Here is a 14,808-nt window from a genome sequence, read left to right on the forward strand (position 1 = left end):
AAAAGTCAAAGTAGAAATAATTTCAAATTCCTTATATTAAGCAAACCAGACAGCGCCATTTTCACTGTTTTTTTTAATTTACAGATAGACAGGGGTACACTCCAACACTCAGACCTGATTTACAGATAGACGGGTACACTCCAACACTCAGACCTGATTTACAGATAGACAGGGTTACACTCCAACACTCAGACATAATTTACAAACTAAGCATTTGTGTTTAGTGAGTCCATCAGATCAGAGGCAGTAGGGATGACCAGGAATGTTCTCTGTTTAGTGAGTCCATCAGATCAGAGGCAGTAAGGATGACCAGGGATGTTCTCTTGATAAGTATATGAATTGGACCACTGTCCTGCTGAGCATTCACAATGTAACAAGCATTTTGGGGTGTCAGGGAAAATGTATGGAGTAGAAGTTGTTGAAAAATATGAATGGTAAAGTACAGATGTTCCAAAAAAACGACTTAAGTAGTACTTTCAAGTACTTAAGAACTTTACAGCACTGCTTATTATGAGTTAAGTACATTTTTACTCCTGAATGTATTTAGGCTTGCCATAACAAAGGGGTTGAATAATTGTTGAGTACCACAGTATATCACATTATTCCGGAGTACACAGTATATCCCCAACCAGAAACTGTGGATTGATGGCAGCATTCGTGCAAAACTGAAAGCGTGAACCACTGCTTTTAATCAGGGCAAGGTGACCGAAAACATGACTGAATACAAACAGTGTAGCTATTCCCTCCGCAAGACAATCAAACAAGCTAAGCGTCAGTATAGAGACAAAGTAGAGTCGCAGTTCAACGGCTCAGACACGAGACATATGTGGCAGGGTCTACAGTCAATCACGGACTACAAAAAGAAAACCAGCCCCATTGCGGACCATGATGTCATGCTTCCAGACAAACTAAACAACTTCTTTGCTCGCTTTGAGGACAATACAGTGCCAACGACACGGCCTGCTACCAAAACCTGCGGGCTCTCCTTCACCGCAGCCAACGTGAGTAAAGCATTTAAACGTGTTAATCCTCGCAGGGCTGCCGCCCCAGACGGCATCCCTAGCTGCGTCCTCAGAGCATGCGCAGACCAGCTGGCTGGTGTGTTTACGGACATATTCAATCAATCCTTATCCCAGTCTGCTGTTCCCACATGCTTCAAGAGGGCCACCATTGTTCCTGTTCCCAAGAAAGCTAAGGTAACTGAGCTAAATGACTATCGCCCCGTAGCACTCACCTCCGTCATCATGAAGTGCTTTGAGAGACTAGTCAAGGATCATATCACCTCCACCCTACCTGACACCCTAGACCCACTCCAATTTTCTTACCGCCCCAATAGGTCCAGAGACGACGCAATCGCACTGCACACTGCCCTAACCCATCTGGAGAAGAGGAATACCTATGTAAGAATGCTGTTCATTGACTACAGCTCAGCATTTAACACCATAGTACCCTCCAAACTCGTCATTAAGCTCGAAACCCTGGGTCTCGACCCCGCCCTGTGCAGCTGGGTCCTGGACTTCCTGAGCCGCCCCCAGGTGGTGAGGGTAGGAAACAACATCTCCACCCCGCTGATCCTCAACACTGGGGACCCTCAAGGGTGCGTTCTCAGCCCTCTCCTGTACTCCCTGTTCACCCATGACTGCGTGCCAAGCACGCCTCCAACTCAATCATCAAGTTTGCAGACGACACTACAGTGGTAGGCTTGATTACCAACAACGGTGAGACGGCCTACAGGGAGGAGGTGAGGGCCCTCGGAGTGTGGTGTCAGGAAAATAACCTCACACTCAACGTCAATAAAACAAAGGAGATGATCGTGGACTTCAGGAAACAGCAGAGGGAGCACCCCCCTATCCACATCGACGGGACAGTAATCGAGAAGGTGGAAAGTTTGAAGTTCCTCGGCGTACACATGACGGACAAACTGAAATGGTCCACCCACACAGACAGCGTGGTGAAGAAGGCGCAACCTCAGGAGGCTGAAGAAATTCAGCTTGTCACCAAAAACACTCACAAACTTTTACAGATGCACAATCGAGAGCATCCTGTCGGGCTGTATCACCGCCTGGTATGGCAACTGCTCCGCCCACAACCGTAAGGCTCTCCAGAGGGTAGTGAGGTCTGCACAACGCATCACCGGGGGCAAACTACCTGCCCTCCAGGACACCTACACCACCCGATGTCACAGGAAGGCCAAACATATCATCAAGGACAACAACCACCCGAGCCACTTCCTGTTCACCCCGCTATCATCCAGAAAGCGAGGTCAGTACAGGTGCATCAAAGCTGGGACCGAGAGACTGAAAAACAGATTCTATCTCAAGGCCATCAGACTGTTAAACAGCCATCACTAACATTGAGTGGCTGCTGCCAACATACTGACTCAATCTCTAGCCACTTTAATAATTAAAAATTGGATGTAATAAATGTATCACCTGTCACTTTAAACTATGCCACTTTATATAATGTTTACATACCCTACATTACTCATCTCATATGTATATACTGTACTCTATACCATCTACTGCATCTTGCCTATGTCGTTCGGTACCATCACTCATTCATATATCTTTATGTACATATTCTTTATCCCTTTACACTTGTGTGTATAAGGTAGTAGTTGTGGAATTGTTAGGTTAGATGACTCGTTGGTTATTACTGCATTGTCGGAACTAGAAGCACAAGCATTTCGCTACACTCGCATTAACATCTGCTAACCATGTGTATGTGACAAATACAATTTGATTTGATGATTTGATTTTGATTTGTTATCTGTTTAGTGAGTCCACCAGATCAGAGGCAGTAGGGATGACCAGGGATGTTCTCTGTTTAGTGAGTCCACCAGATCAGAGGCAGTAGGGATGACCAGGGATGTTATCTGTTTAGTGAGTCCACCAGATCAGAGGCAGTAGGGATGACCAGGGATGTTATCTGTTTAGTGAGTCCACCAGATCAGAGGCAGTAGGGATGACCAGGGATGTTCTCTGTTTAGTGAGTCCACCAGATCAGAGGCAGTAGGGATGACCAGGGATGTTATCTGTTTAGTGAGTCCACCAGATCAGAGGCAGTAGGGATGACCAGGGATGTTATCTGTTTAGTGAGTCCACCAGATCAGAGGCAGTAGGGATGACCAGGGATGTTCTCTGTTTAGTGAGTCCACCAGATCAGAGGCAGTAGGGATGACCAGGGATGTTCTCTGTTTAGTGAGTCCACCAGATCAGAGGCAGTAGGGATGACCAGGGATATTCTCTTGATATTGTGTGAATTGGACCATTGTTTTTCTGTCCAGCTAAGAATTCGAAATGTAACAAATACTTTTGAGTGTCAGTGAAAATGTATGGAGTAAAAATTACATTATTTTCTTTAGGAATGTAGTGAAGTAAAAGTCAAAGTTGTCAAAAATATAAATAGTAAAGTACAGACATCCCCAAAAAACTACATAAGTAATACCTTAAAGTATTTTTACTTAGTTACTTTACACCATTACATATAATTATTATCTTTGGAATGACTTCCTCCAGCCACTGCAAGGCCAACAGTACAGCCCTCAGCTCTGCCGTGTATACAGCCAGGTGGTCGGTAATACGTTTCCTGACTGCCACCCCACTTTCCTGAACAACAAAGGCTGACCCAGTCTGACCTGTTCATGAGTTTACAAAACATTAAGAACACTTTCCTAATATTGAGTTGCACCCTCCACCTCCTTTTGCCCTCAGAACAGCCTCAATTCGTCAGGGGTATAGACTCTACAAGGTGTCAAAAGCATTCCACAGGAATGCTGGCCCATGCTGACTCCAATGCTTCCCACCACTGCATGTCCTTTGGGTGGTGGACCATTCTTGATACACACAGGAAACTGCCGAGGGTGAAAAATCCAGCAGCGTTGCAGTTCTTGACACAAAGTGGTGCACCTGGCACCTACTACCATACCTCGTTCAAAGGCACTTGAATATTTTGTCTTGCCCATTCACCCCCTGAATGGCACACACACACACACACAATCCATGTTTCAATTGTCTCAAGGCTTAAAAATCCTTCTTTAACCCGTCTCCTCCCCTTCATCTACACGGATTCAAGTGGATTTAACAAGTGACATCAATAAGGGATCCTAGCTTTCACCTGGATTTACCTGGTCAGTCTATGTCATGGAAAGAGCAAGTGTTCTTAATATTTTGTACACTCAGTGTATATATGGGCATAAAATCCTGATATACAGTATCCAGTTGTCTTTTAAATAACTTGGATGGATCAACTCCCTCCCTGTCTTTCCGTACTCTCTCCAACACTTGTAAATTAAGTACTGTAGGTGGGTGTAGCCATGGTGGACTCACAGGGATAGGTACCGTGGGGTTAAACTCTGCCATAGAATCCCATTTTCCTCGCCTGGTTATAACCCACCCATTCAAAGCTTTTATTCTGTCCACGTTCCCAACATGCCTCGTGGGGTGAGACACCCCATGCCCTGTAAGTTAACCCGATAGTTTATTGCCAGCTGTTGCCTTCTGTAATGGATAACATCTCCCCATCTCCACCTGTAGAGCTGACACTGGAGAGGTCTGAAAGGCCCCACTACATCATCATGCATGATGGACGCGTCTCCCTGTCAGGAATGCCATATACCACGGTTGCCCTTAGTTTTGAAGATGTAATCCGGAGACAGGTGTTTTCTCCATCTCTTTAGCTAACAAACTCTAATTCCACTGATTTTAAAACGTGCTCCTCCAGAAAGTGGAGAGCAACACTTATACAGCTCCACTACACAATACATGTAGAAAATTATACAAGTGTTTGAAATTTGTGACATAATGTAGAAACGTTAGCAGACCAAGCATTTGGTTTAACAATATGAAAAAAGGAAAAAAGTTTATCGCCTTTATAGCACAAATAATATAACAGTGACATTATTGTTAACTGCATTAAGTAATGATTACTAGATAGTTATCATGGTAACAACAGTAATATAAATATAAAAACATTATTTTTAATGCTACTATTAATATTATTAACAATAATAATCATATTATTATCATTATTATAATAATCAACTTGAAAGAAAAAAAACTTTTAAATCCCATTAATCAGCCCATTCGTATTGCACGGTGTTCAGTATGTTTTTTATAATGGACATATTGTACTGTACACATTTTCATTTACATTGTGTCGCAATAGGGAGAGGGAGAGGGGGGGGGGGGATTCTACTCAGGAGCACTTCTATTTTCCAGATCCACAGAATGTATACACCAAGGAGTGTCGCTGCTCATTTTGCAGCCCTTAAAGAGTGGCCAATCAGCTTAAATCCAATTGCGTTTTTTCATGTTGGACATACATATTGCACCATACACAATTCTCTGTATGTTGTGTCGCAGTAAAAACGGGGGTCCATTCTACTCAGGAGAATTTATATTTTCCAAATCCACAGGGATTACACTCCATACGCTCATTCTACAAACAAACAGTATGTTTTATTCAAAAAGTAAAGAGAGATGCAATTTGGTCAACAAATTATACTTTTTTAACAACAAATATCAGAATGAAGTTAAATCATCAACAGTAAAACAGAAGTTTCAAATGATATGCAAGAGCCTCTTCGTCTCATGGGTAGAGTCAGCCCACTGGGCACAAACTGGTTGGATCAACATTGTTTCCACGTCATTTTAAGAAAAAAATATATATGGTTATTGGGGTGATACTAACCTGTAGCAACATGATCTAACTAGGATACTGCCTCAAAAAATATATATTTTATTTGTCGAGCCAAAACACTTGACCTGATGCACGTTTTGACACGTAAGGCTGTCTGATTTAAATCTGTAATGTCTGCAGCCTTCTCATCATTAGAATAGTGTAGGTCATTTACAGGTACGCCAGTCAGTCAACACTCCATCTACTGATCACGTTGTTGCCATTGTTTATTTTAAGCAGTTAGCTTCTCATCTAATCACCTGCTAATGGAATTTGTCACCTCCATTACAGGGCAAGCCAAGACTGCAGGTCTGGTATACAATGGCATTTTGTTTCACACTGGAAGCAAAGAGTAGGCGAAAATAGTTCATTTATTGTTTTGTAATTAAGCTATAGTCCTGAACAGGGTTGGGTAGGTTACTTTATAAAAGTAATCCGTTACAGTTACTAGTTACCTGTACACAATTGTAATCAGTTACGTAACTTTTGGATTACCCAAACTCAGTAACCTAATCTGATTACATTCTGTTACTTTTAGATTACTTTCCCCTTAAGAGGCATTCGAAGAAGACAAAAATGTATGTTATCAATTGAATGACATCTATTGCAGCATAAATCAATGTTAAAGTTTACATAGCTGGCCATATATGTAGGCTTCTTCTAACCCATCACTTTCTACTACATATAATAATACGATTAAATTATATCTTTACATTAAAAACCAAAGTCTATCAGAATTCCAGTCATTCCAATAAATGTTACACCCCTTGAGCTTCAAGAATAGGACTTATTAGCCAGCCCTACTCTCTTGTTTATGATTTTGTTGTCATGGAGGACTGATTGGGCTCATTGATTTGAGTTGAAAAATAAATGCTGCGCTCATGGAATGGCATGCTTTCAGCACTACTGAAAAGTTATATTTACATGTGAAAAATTATATACAGTACCAGTCAAAAGTTTGGACACACTGATTCATTCCAGGGTTTTTCTTTACTTTTACTATTTTCTACATTGTTTTCTACATCCCTAGGAGAGGGGGTGACCTTGATAATTTATTGTTAAAACGAGAGGCTGCCTGGATCTTTAACTTAAAGACCCTTGCTCACTTCCGGTCTCAACGTAGACTTTGATCTGAAACCATTCTTGTGATTATTGTGACTTTGCCATTGTAATTGTTTGTAAGCTTGTGTAGTCTAAATGAATCTATGATCGTATGCTATCCATTTGTTTTTTTGTATGCTGTTCTTTGTATGCCATTTTAATATTTGAGAATTAACCAATGCTGTTAGGACACTCTTGGCCATGATTACAGACACCTGTGTGTCTTTTGACACTATATAAACCAGTCATCTCCCAGTGTTTGTGATTATACCCTGATGAAGACAGCTTGGCTGTCGAAACGTTGGTGATTACATTTTTGCATCTGAGCTCCTAGAGTGTGCGGCTCTCTTTTATTTTCAAGAATAATAGTGACGACATTAAAACTATGAAATAACACATGGAATCATGTAGTAACCAAAAAAGTGTTCAACAAATCAAAGTATATTTAAGATTATTCAAAGTAGCCATCCTTTGCCTTGATGACAGCTTTGCACACTCTTGGCATTCTCTCAACCAGCTTCATGAGGAATGCTTTTCCAACAGTCTTGAAGGAGTTCCCACATATGCTGAGTATTTGTTGGCTGCTTTTCCTTCACTCTGTGGTTCCACTCATCCCAAACCATCTCAATTGGGTTGTGGAGCCCAGGTCATCTGATGCAGCACTTCATCACTCTCCTTCTTGGTCAAATAGCCCTTACACAGCCTGGAGGTGTGTTTTGGGTCATTGTCCTGTTGAAAAACAAATGATAGTCCCACTTAACACAAACCAGATGGGATGGCGTATCGCTGCAGAATGCTGTGGTAGCCATGCTGGTTAAGTGTGCCTTGAATTCTAAATAAATCAGACAGTGTCACCAGCAAAGCACTATCACACCTCTTCCTCCATGCTTCATGGTGGGAACCACACATGCGGGGTCATCCGTTCACCTACTCTGATCTCACAAAGACACGGTGGTTGGAACCAAAAGTCTCAAATTTTGACTCATCAGACCAAAGGACAGGTTTCCACCGGTCTAATGTCCATTGCTTGTGTTTCTTGGCCCAACCAAGTCTCTTCTTCTTTTTGGTGTCCTTTAGGAGTGATTTCTTTGCAGAAATTTGACCATGAAGGCCTGATTGATGCAGTCTCCTCTGAATAGTTGATGTTGAGATGTGTCTGTTACTTGAACTCTGTGAAGCATTTATTTGGGCTGCAATTTCTGAGGTTGGTAACTCTAATGAACTTATCCTTTGCAGCAGAGGTAAACTCTGGGTCTTCCTTTCCGGTGGCGGTCCTCATGAGAGCCAGTTTCATCATAGCGCTTGATGGTTTTTGCGACTGCACTTGAAGAACATTTCTAAGTTATTGAAATTTTCCGGATTGACTGACATACATGTCTTAAAGAAATGATGGACTGTCATTTCTCTTATTTGAGCTGTCCTTTCCATAATATGGACTTGGTCTTTTATCAAATAGTGCTATCTTCTGTATGCCACCCATACCTTGTCACAACACAACTAATTGGCTCAAACACATTAAGAAGGAAATAAATTCCACAAATTAACTTTTAAGAAGGCACACCTGTTAATTGAAATGCATTCCGGGTGACTACCTCATGAAGCTGGTTGAGAGAATGCCAAGAGTGTGCAAAGCTGCCATCAAGGCAAAGGGTGGCTACTTTGAAGAATCTCAAATATATAATATATTTTCATTTGTTTAACACTTTTTGGTTACAACATGATTCCATATGTGTTATTTCATAGTTTTGATGTCTTCACTATTATTCTACAATGTAGAAAAAAATAAAGAAACACTTGAATGAGTAGGTGTGTCCAAACTTTTGACTGGAACTGTACATAGATAGATAGATATTCAGTATATATAATTTATAAGTCCAAAAATGGATGTAACAATTACAGATTGTCCCTTTAAGTCTATCAAAAGTGTGCAAGCTTGAGCATGTGTCCATCAGGCCTATGGATTTTTTTTTTATCAGCATGAATTAGATTGAGCAAGCTGTCCACTGGTTTCAAAAACAATGATAGATAGGCAGCTTAAACTTCTTGAAATCAACCATTATTGGATTCAAATACACATTTAGATGAGAGCTAAATGAGAGAGCAGCAGTGTGATTCACATCAATTCGCCATGTATATATTAATAATAAGTGATATCCGTATTGCCGTAGACTACACCACTGCTGTCATCCTTACCTCCAAGCGTTTATTCAAGTTGGATAATCTTTGGATGCCGACAGTAGTCGCACCATTGGAAGACATAGCTTGGACTGTAGCCTACCAAAAAATATTCCTGCTCTTTTCCCGCGATCCATCAAACCCAGTTGGTGTGTCATCATAGTGGTCTCTGACTTGTGGTCAGACTCACTCAGGTGGAACAAATTTAAACTTGTGCCTTTTTTGTAATCCCTTACATGTAATCTGTTACTCCCCAACCCTGGTCCGGAATCAGTCAATCAGCAGAGAACAGTACTACATTTACATTTACATTTAAGTCATTTAGCAGACGCTCTTATCCAGAGCGACTTACAAATTGGTGCATTCACCTTATGATATCCAGTGGAACAACCACTTTACAATAGTGCATCTAACTCTTTTAAGGGGGGGGGGGGGCTAGAAGGATTACTTTATCCTATCCTAGGTATTCCTTAAAGAGGTGGGGTTTCAGGTGTCTCCGGAAGGTGGTGATTGACTCCGCTGACCTGGCGTCGTGAGGGAGTTTGTTCCACCATTGGGGTGCCAGAGCAGCGAACAGTTTTGACTGGGCTGAGCGGGAACTGTACTTCCTCAGAGGTAGGGAGGCGAGCAGGCCAGAGGTGGATGAACGCAGTGCCCTTGTTTGGGTGTAGGGCCTGATCAGAGCCTGAAGGTACGGAGGTGCCGTTCCCCTCACAGCTCCGTAGGCAAGCACCATGGTCTTGTAGCGGATGCGAGCTTCAACTGGAAGCCAGTGGAGAGAGCGGAGGAGCGGGGTGACGTGAGAGAACTTGGGAAAGTTGAACACCAGACGGGCTGCGGCGTTCTGGATGAGTTGTAGGGGTTTAATGGCACAGGCAGGGAGCCCAGCCAACAGCGAGTTGCAGTAATCCAGACGGGAGATGACAAGTGCCTGGATTAGGACCTGCGCCGCTTCCTGCGTGAGGCAGGGTCGTACTCTGCGAATGTTGTAGAGCATGAACCTACAGGAACGGGTCACCGCCTTGATGTTAGTTGAGAACGACAGGGTGTTGTCCAGGATCACGCCAAGGTTCTTAGCACTCTGGGAGGAGGACACAATGGAGTTGTCAACCGTGATGGCGAGATCATGGAACGGGCAGTCCTTCCCCGGGAGGAAGAGCAGCTCCGTCTTGCCGAGGTTCAGCTTGAGGTGGTGATCCGTCATCCACACTGATATGTCTGCCAGACATGCAGAGATGCGATTCACCACCTGGTTATCAGAGGTTACTAAAGTGCAAACTGGACCCTGGTTTTATGGACATAAACAATTGATAGTTTTTCCTGTACAATGCTCTATTTGTAACATATAGTGTGCAGGTGTCACACCCTGGCCTTAGTTATCTTTGTTTTCATTATTATTTTAGTTAGGTCAGGGTGTGACATGGGGAAGTATGTGTTTTGGGTTGTCTAGGGGTTTGTAGGTTTAATGGGGAAATATCTTGTCTAGGTGTTTGTATGTCGATGGCTGCCTAGATTGGTTCTCAATTGGAGACAGCTGTGGTTTATTGTCTCTAATTGGGAGCCATATTTAAGGCAGCCATGGGCATCATGTGTTTGTGGGTAATTGTCTATGTTGAACGTTTGTTGCTTGTCTGTGCACTTACGTTGTTTAGCTTCTCTTTTGTTAGTTTGTGTGTAGTGTTCGTTTTCTTGTTTTTTCTCTCTTCCACAATAAAGAGATGTATTTTGCACACGCTGCGCCTTGGTCCAATCTCTCACAAGAAGACGATCGTGACAGCAGGCACCCCATTTTAATCCGTTTGATCACTGTAAAAGTCCAGCAACACTTCCTATGACCTAGATTTTTGTTCAAATTGATCTGTTTCATACAGATAACTGTGTACTGTGTTATATGTAAGTCCAATATGAAAAACAGATTGTATTTAAGCTGATACGCCACTCTTTAAGGGCCTCAGATGATGGTCCTCTGCGTATAAACTCTGTGGATTTGGAAACTATAAGGGCTCCAGAGTAGAATGGACCCCCCTTTTACATCCGGCACAAAGTACAGAACATTGTGTACAGTGCAGTAAATTGAGTACACACACACCAAAAATATTGTTGACCATTTAGGCTTGAACAGATTTAAAATAAAATAATCACATATGTCACAAATACTTTTAATTATTATTTGTATAATAGCTAGTATATAATATATCGATAATTGTGCACATTTCCCGTCATTTTCACCCTATTTATTCATTTTAAAGGTATACAGAATGGAACTCTTATTCTGAAGGATTGCAAAAATACTTGACCGAGAATTACAAAATTATTCTTGCCTGCTTCACAGCGGTGCACTGGCACCCGGAACTCTTATTCTGAAAGATTGCAAAAATACTTGACCCGGAACTGCTAAGTATTTCTGACCTGCTTCACAGCGCTGCACTGGCAACACGTGTGTAGCTTTTTTCGCACTTGCAACGTAGCACGCTGCAAACTAACTAAAACGGTAAGTAACTTCTGCGTTATCCCTCAGAAACATGACCAAGGTAAAGAAGGACAAAGGCATCAAGGAGGAGGAGGCTGGAGCGACGGAGACTGTAGGGACAGAGAAGTCGTATCAAGAGTTGATTGCAAACATCAACCCAATTGCTAATCCACTGGCCACTAAGAAGCTAAGCAAGAAGCTCTACAAATGTGTCAAAAAAGGTAAACTATACATATTTTCATATTGACAAATAAATGCCAAGAATGTGGTAGACATTTTCAAATAGTATCCAGCAAGGTAACGTTAGTCAGCCGGCTAATGTTAGCTTGGTGAACAGTTAGTTAGCTAGGACATTTGCTAACGTCAGTAGTTGGCAAGTGAGCTGAGTGGTGCTAGCTACTTCAGCTAACTTTCCGTCTTTTTTTTTACGTGCAACTCTGTCCTTTTCAGCATCTAAGCTCAAACAAATTCGCCGTGGCGTGAAAGAAGTTCAGAAGTTCATTAACAAAGGAGAAACTGGGTAAGTTGAATTAATTTAGCCTGTACTGTTTTAATAGTTTGTTAACGTTCGATATTTAACGTTCTGGCAATGGTTAGTATCAGATCATATGCATGATTATCTATATACAATTATTCTTTATTTGCAGGATTGTGGTGTTGGCTGGAGATACTCTTCCAATCGATGTTTACTGCCATCTACCCGTCATGTGTGAGGACAGGAGTCTGCCATATGCCTATATTCCGTCAAAAGTGGTGAGTTCTCCAAACCAAAAGGCCTAACTGCGGAAGTGCATAAAAATGTCCGAATTCGTATATCACGTCATTGTCCACGGAGTTATGAAACTACAGAGCGCTACATGGTTCAATGCACCTAACAGCACAATTAAGTTTTTCATATCGCCACCATCTTGGAGCTGAAATTGATCATGTGTACTGTACTAATGATACAAAAAGATTCATGGAGAGGAATGTACAATATGACAAATCTCTGGCTTTCTTTTTCAATGAGTTTTGAGAAGGATGTGAGGAGTATGCAATTAAGGTTCTCCCATGAAATCAATGTGACGAATACCTTTTAAAGTAATCCTGCCATGTCCCTATCTCCTCAGGACCTTGGTTCGTCTGCAGGCTCAAAGCGGCCCACCTGCGTCATCATGATCAAATCTCATGAGGACTATAAGGAGGCCTATGATGAGTGTTTCGAGGAGGTCTCGGCCCTGCCCAAACCCCTCTGAACATATTCTCTGGCTATCAGACTCAAATTGTATCTGAGAATGTCTGGCTGTAGGCAGAATCAATTGGGGGGGTGAAATGAACTGACTGTAACACTAGAGCCAAGCTACAGGGTGGTGTTGTATTTCAGTCTCAGTATACATCGATGCCCCCCCCCAAAAAAATGTCATCTTTGTTTGTTTTGGTTATTAAATGTAAATGGTGCCTATGAAGGTTGACACAGCAATTGTTGGTATTTTAAATAGGTGCTGACTTGAAAAAGGACATGGTAACTTTATTTTCCTCGTTTGGTGGCATCCATGCGTTGTCTACAGCCAGATATGAATATGCCTACCAAGGACATTCAGTTTTTATATTGTATTATGTGCTTTCATAACTTGTGTTATTTCAATGTCACACTTGCTATCGGTTGCACTGCTATGAAACATACATTTTGGTATGAAAAATAAATCTGCTCACTGATTTTATGAGTTGATAAGCCTTGTGTTTGTATGGTAAGGACTCGGGTTAGGTAACAGATCATGTGCCTAGCGTATCTTGTGTGTTTTGTTGGTGTGAACAGCCAGTTCTAATTCTAACCATAGGGGACTTCATGGTTCCTGTGCAGTTAAACATTAAATACATTTTTGCAATCTCATTCTGATGGGTTTGATCATTGCAGTTGTAAACGAATGTATCGCTTATGGGGCGGCAGGTAGCCTAGTGGTTGGCGCGTTGGACTAGTAACCGAAAGATTGCAAGATCAAATCCCCGAGCTGACAAGGTAAAAATCTGTCATTCTGCCCATGAACAAGGCAATTAACCCACTGTTCCGAGGATGTCATTGTAAATAAGAATTTGTTCTTAACTGATTTGCCTAGTTAAATAAAGGTATAATTGAAAATATCCTAACTCGTACTTTTGCATTTAGTAGGTAAATCCCCCCCGATTCATCGTTTTGTCTTAGTTCTATCTTGTCTTCCCCCCCCCAAAAAATTGTTAGTCTATTGACATTCTCCTTTGCGTAGGTTCTTCATACTCTGTTGCTTTGAGGAAGGTGTGTTGCGGGTGATACGATGCTGTATTGATATAATAAATGCACCTGTTTTTTGTTGTTGGTACATCTCAATACAACGTCTGCTTCTTTACGTTAGGAGAGGGGGAATACATTTACATCATGAAGGCACTGATGGTGACACAAAATGGACGTTCTCAATGTTTGTTTTGCAAAAGCCTAGGTGGGCATTGGAGATCATTATTACGTATATGAACATTATGGTGGAAACATGAACTTAGTAGGCCATGCTTAGTAGCAGCAAACTGAGCAGGCGTTCGTTCACCTTTACACAGATACACTTTGGATGTATTTTACAGACTGTCATTTCTTAAATGCCTTTATCTGAAGGAAGTTGAGCTGAATGTCTCTTTTTGTATGCGTTTAGTACTTGCTCTTGGAGCAGGTTGTGGCCAAAGTGATCCTATGAAACCGAGTAGCATTTCGCTACATCTGCTAAACTATGTGTATGCGACCAATATAATTTGATTTGGTACACGCATCCATCCATAACTCATCTTATTACTAACAACCACAAGGTGTCAGTAGTCTCACGTTGTAATGTAGACCAGGGATGGGCAACTGGTACCCTCTTATGTGGGCCTGCAGATAAATCCCCCCCCCCCCATGTCAACATTAGGGGGCTCAACCTAATGTTGAGAGTTAAAAGAGTAGATTACACAAGATGCATCTTGCAGCTTTTCTGTTAGGTCACTCACTGACAGTCAATTAGCCCATGTCAGCAAAAATATGTTTTGTTAAGTTAGTCTAGCCAGCTAAACTTGTAATCATGGTCAAATTATAGACCACAGGGCCCCCATTGATTTTGTTAGTCACTCTCACTCAGATATATTAACTGCAATAAAAAGTATCAAATTGTTCTCTGTCCCATGGGAAAATTTGTATGATTGTTTGAAATTAGTTATACAATTGCAAAATCTTATCTCCGCCCCATGGCAAAATGGGTAGGAATACAGCAAATTAACTCCCTTAACTTCAATTTATTCTCTCCACTGTCAAGAGGGGGCTGCTAAAATCTTTTCCTTGCAAGGTACGGGGGCCTCCCAACAAAATGTAACTTAGGCTAGGTCCGGCTCACTGCATATGTGGGTACACA

The 14,808-nt window shown here is 41.8% G+C and overlaps 1 protein-coding gene across 1 annotated transcript; it reads left to right on the forward strand.

The window, feature by feature from the left end:
- Positions 1-11,265: 11,265 nt before the first annotated feature.
- Positions 11,266-13,295, forward strand: nhp2 (NHP2 ribonucleoprotein homolog (yeast)). The gene is made up of 4 exons (XM_071339642.1): positions 11,266-11,646; positions 11,876-11,945; positions 12,073-12,178; positions 12,535-13,295. The coding sequence occupies exons 1-4, from the start codon at positions 11,478-11,480 to the stop codon at positions 12,658-12,660; spliced, it is 471 nt and encodes a 156-aa protein (XP_071195743.1). The 5' UTR covers positions 11,266-11,477; the 3' UTR covers positions 12,661-13,295.
- The last annotated feature ends 1,513 nt before the right edge of the window (positions 13,296-14,808 follow it).

The sequence above is a fragment of the Salvelinus alpinus genome, chromosome 13, assembly GCF_045679555.1.
Source record: "Salvelinus alpinus chromosome 13, SLU_Salpinus.1, whole genome shotgun sequence".
Lineage (NCBI taxonomy): Eukaryota > Metazoa > Chordata > Actinopteri > Salmoniformes > Salmonidae > Salvelinus > Salvelinus alpinus.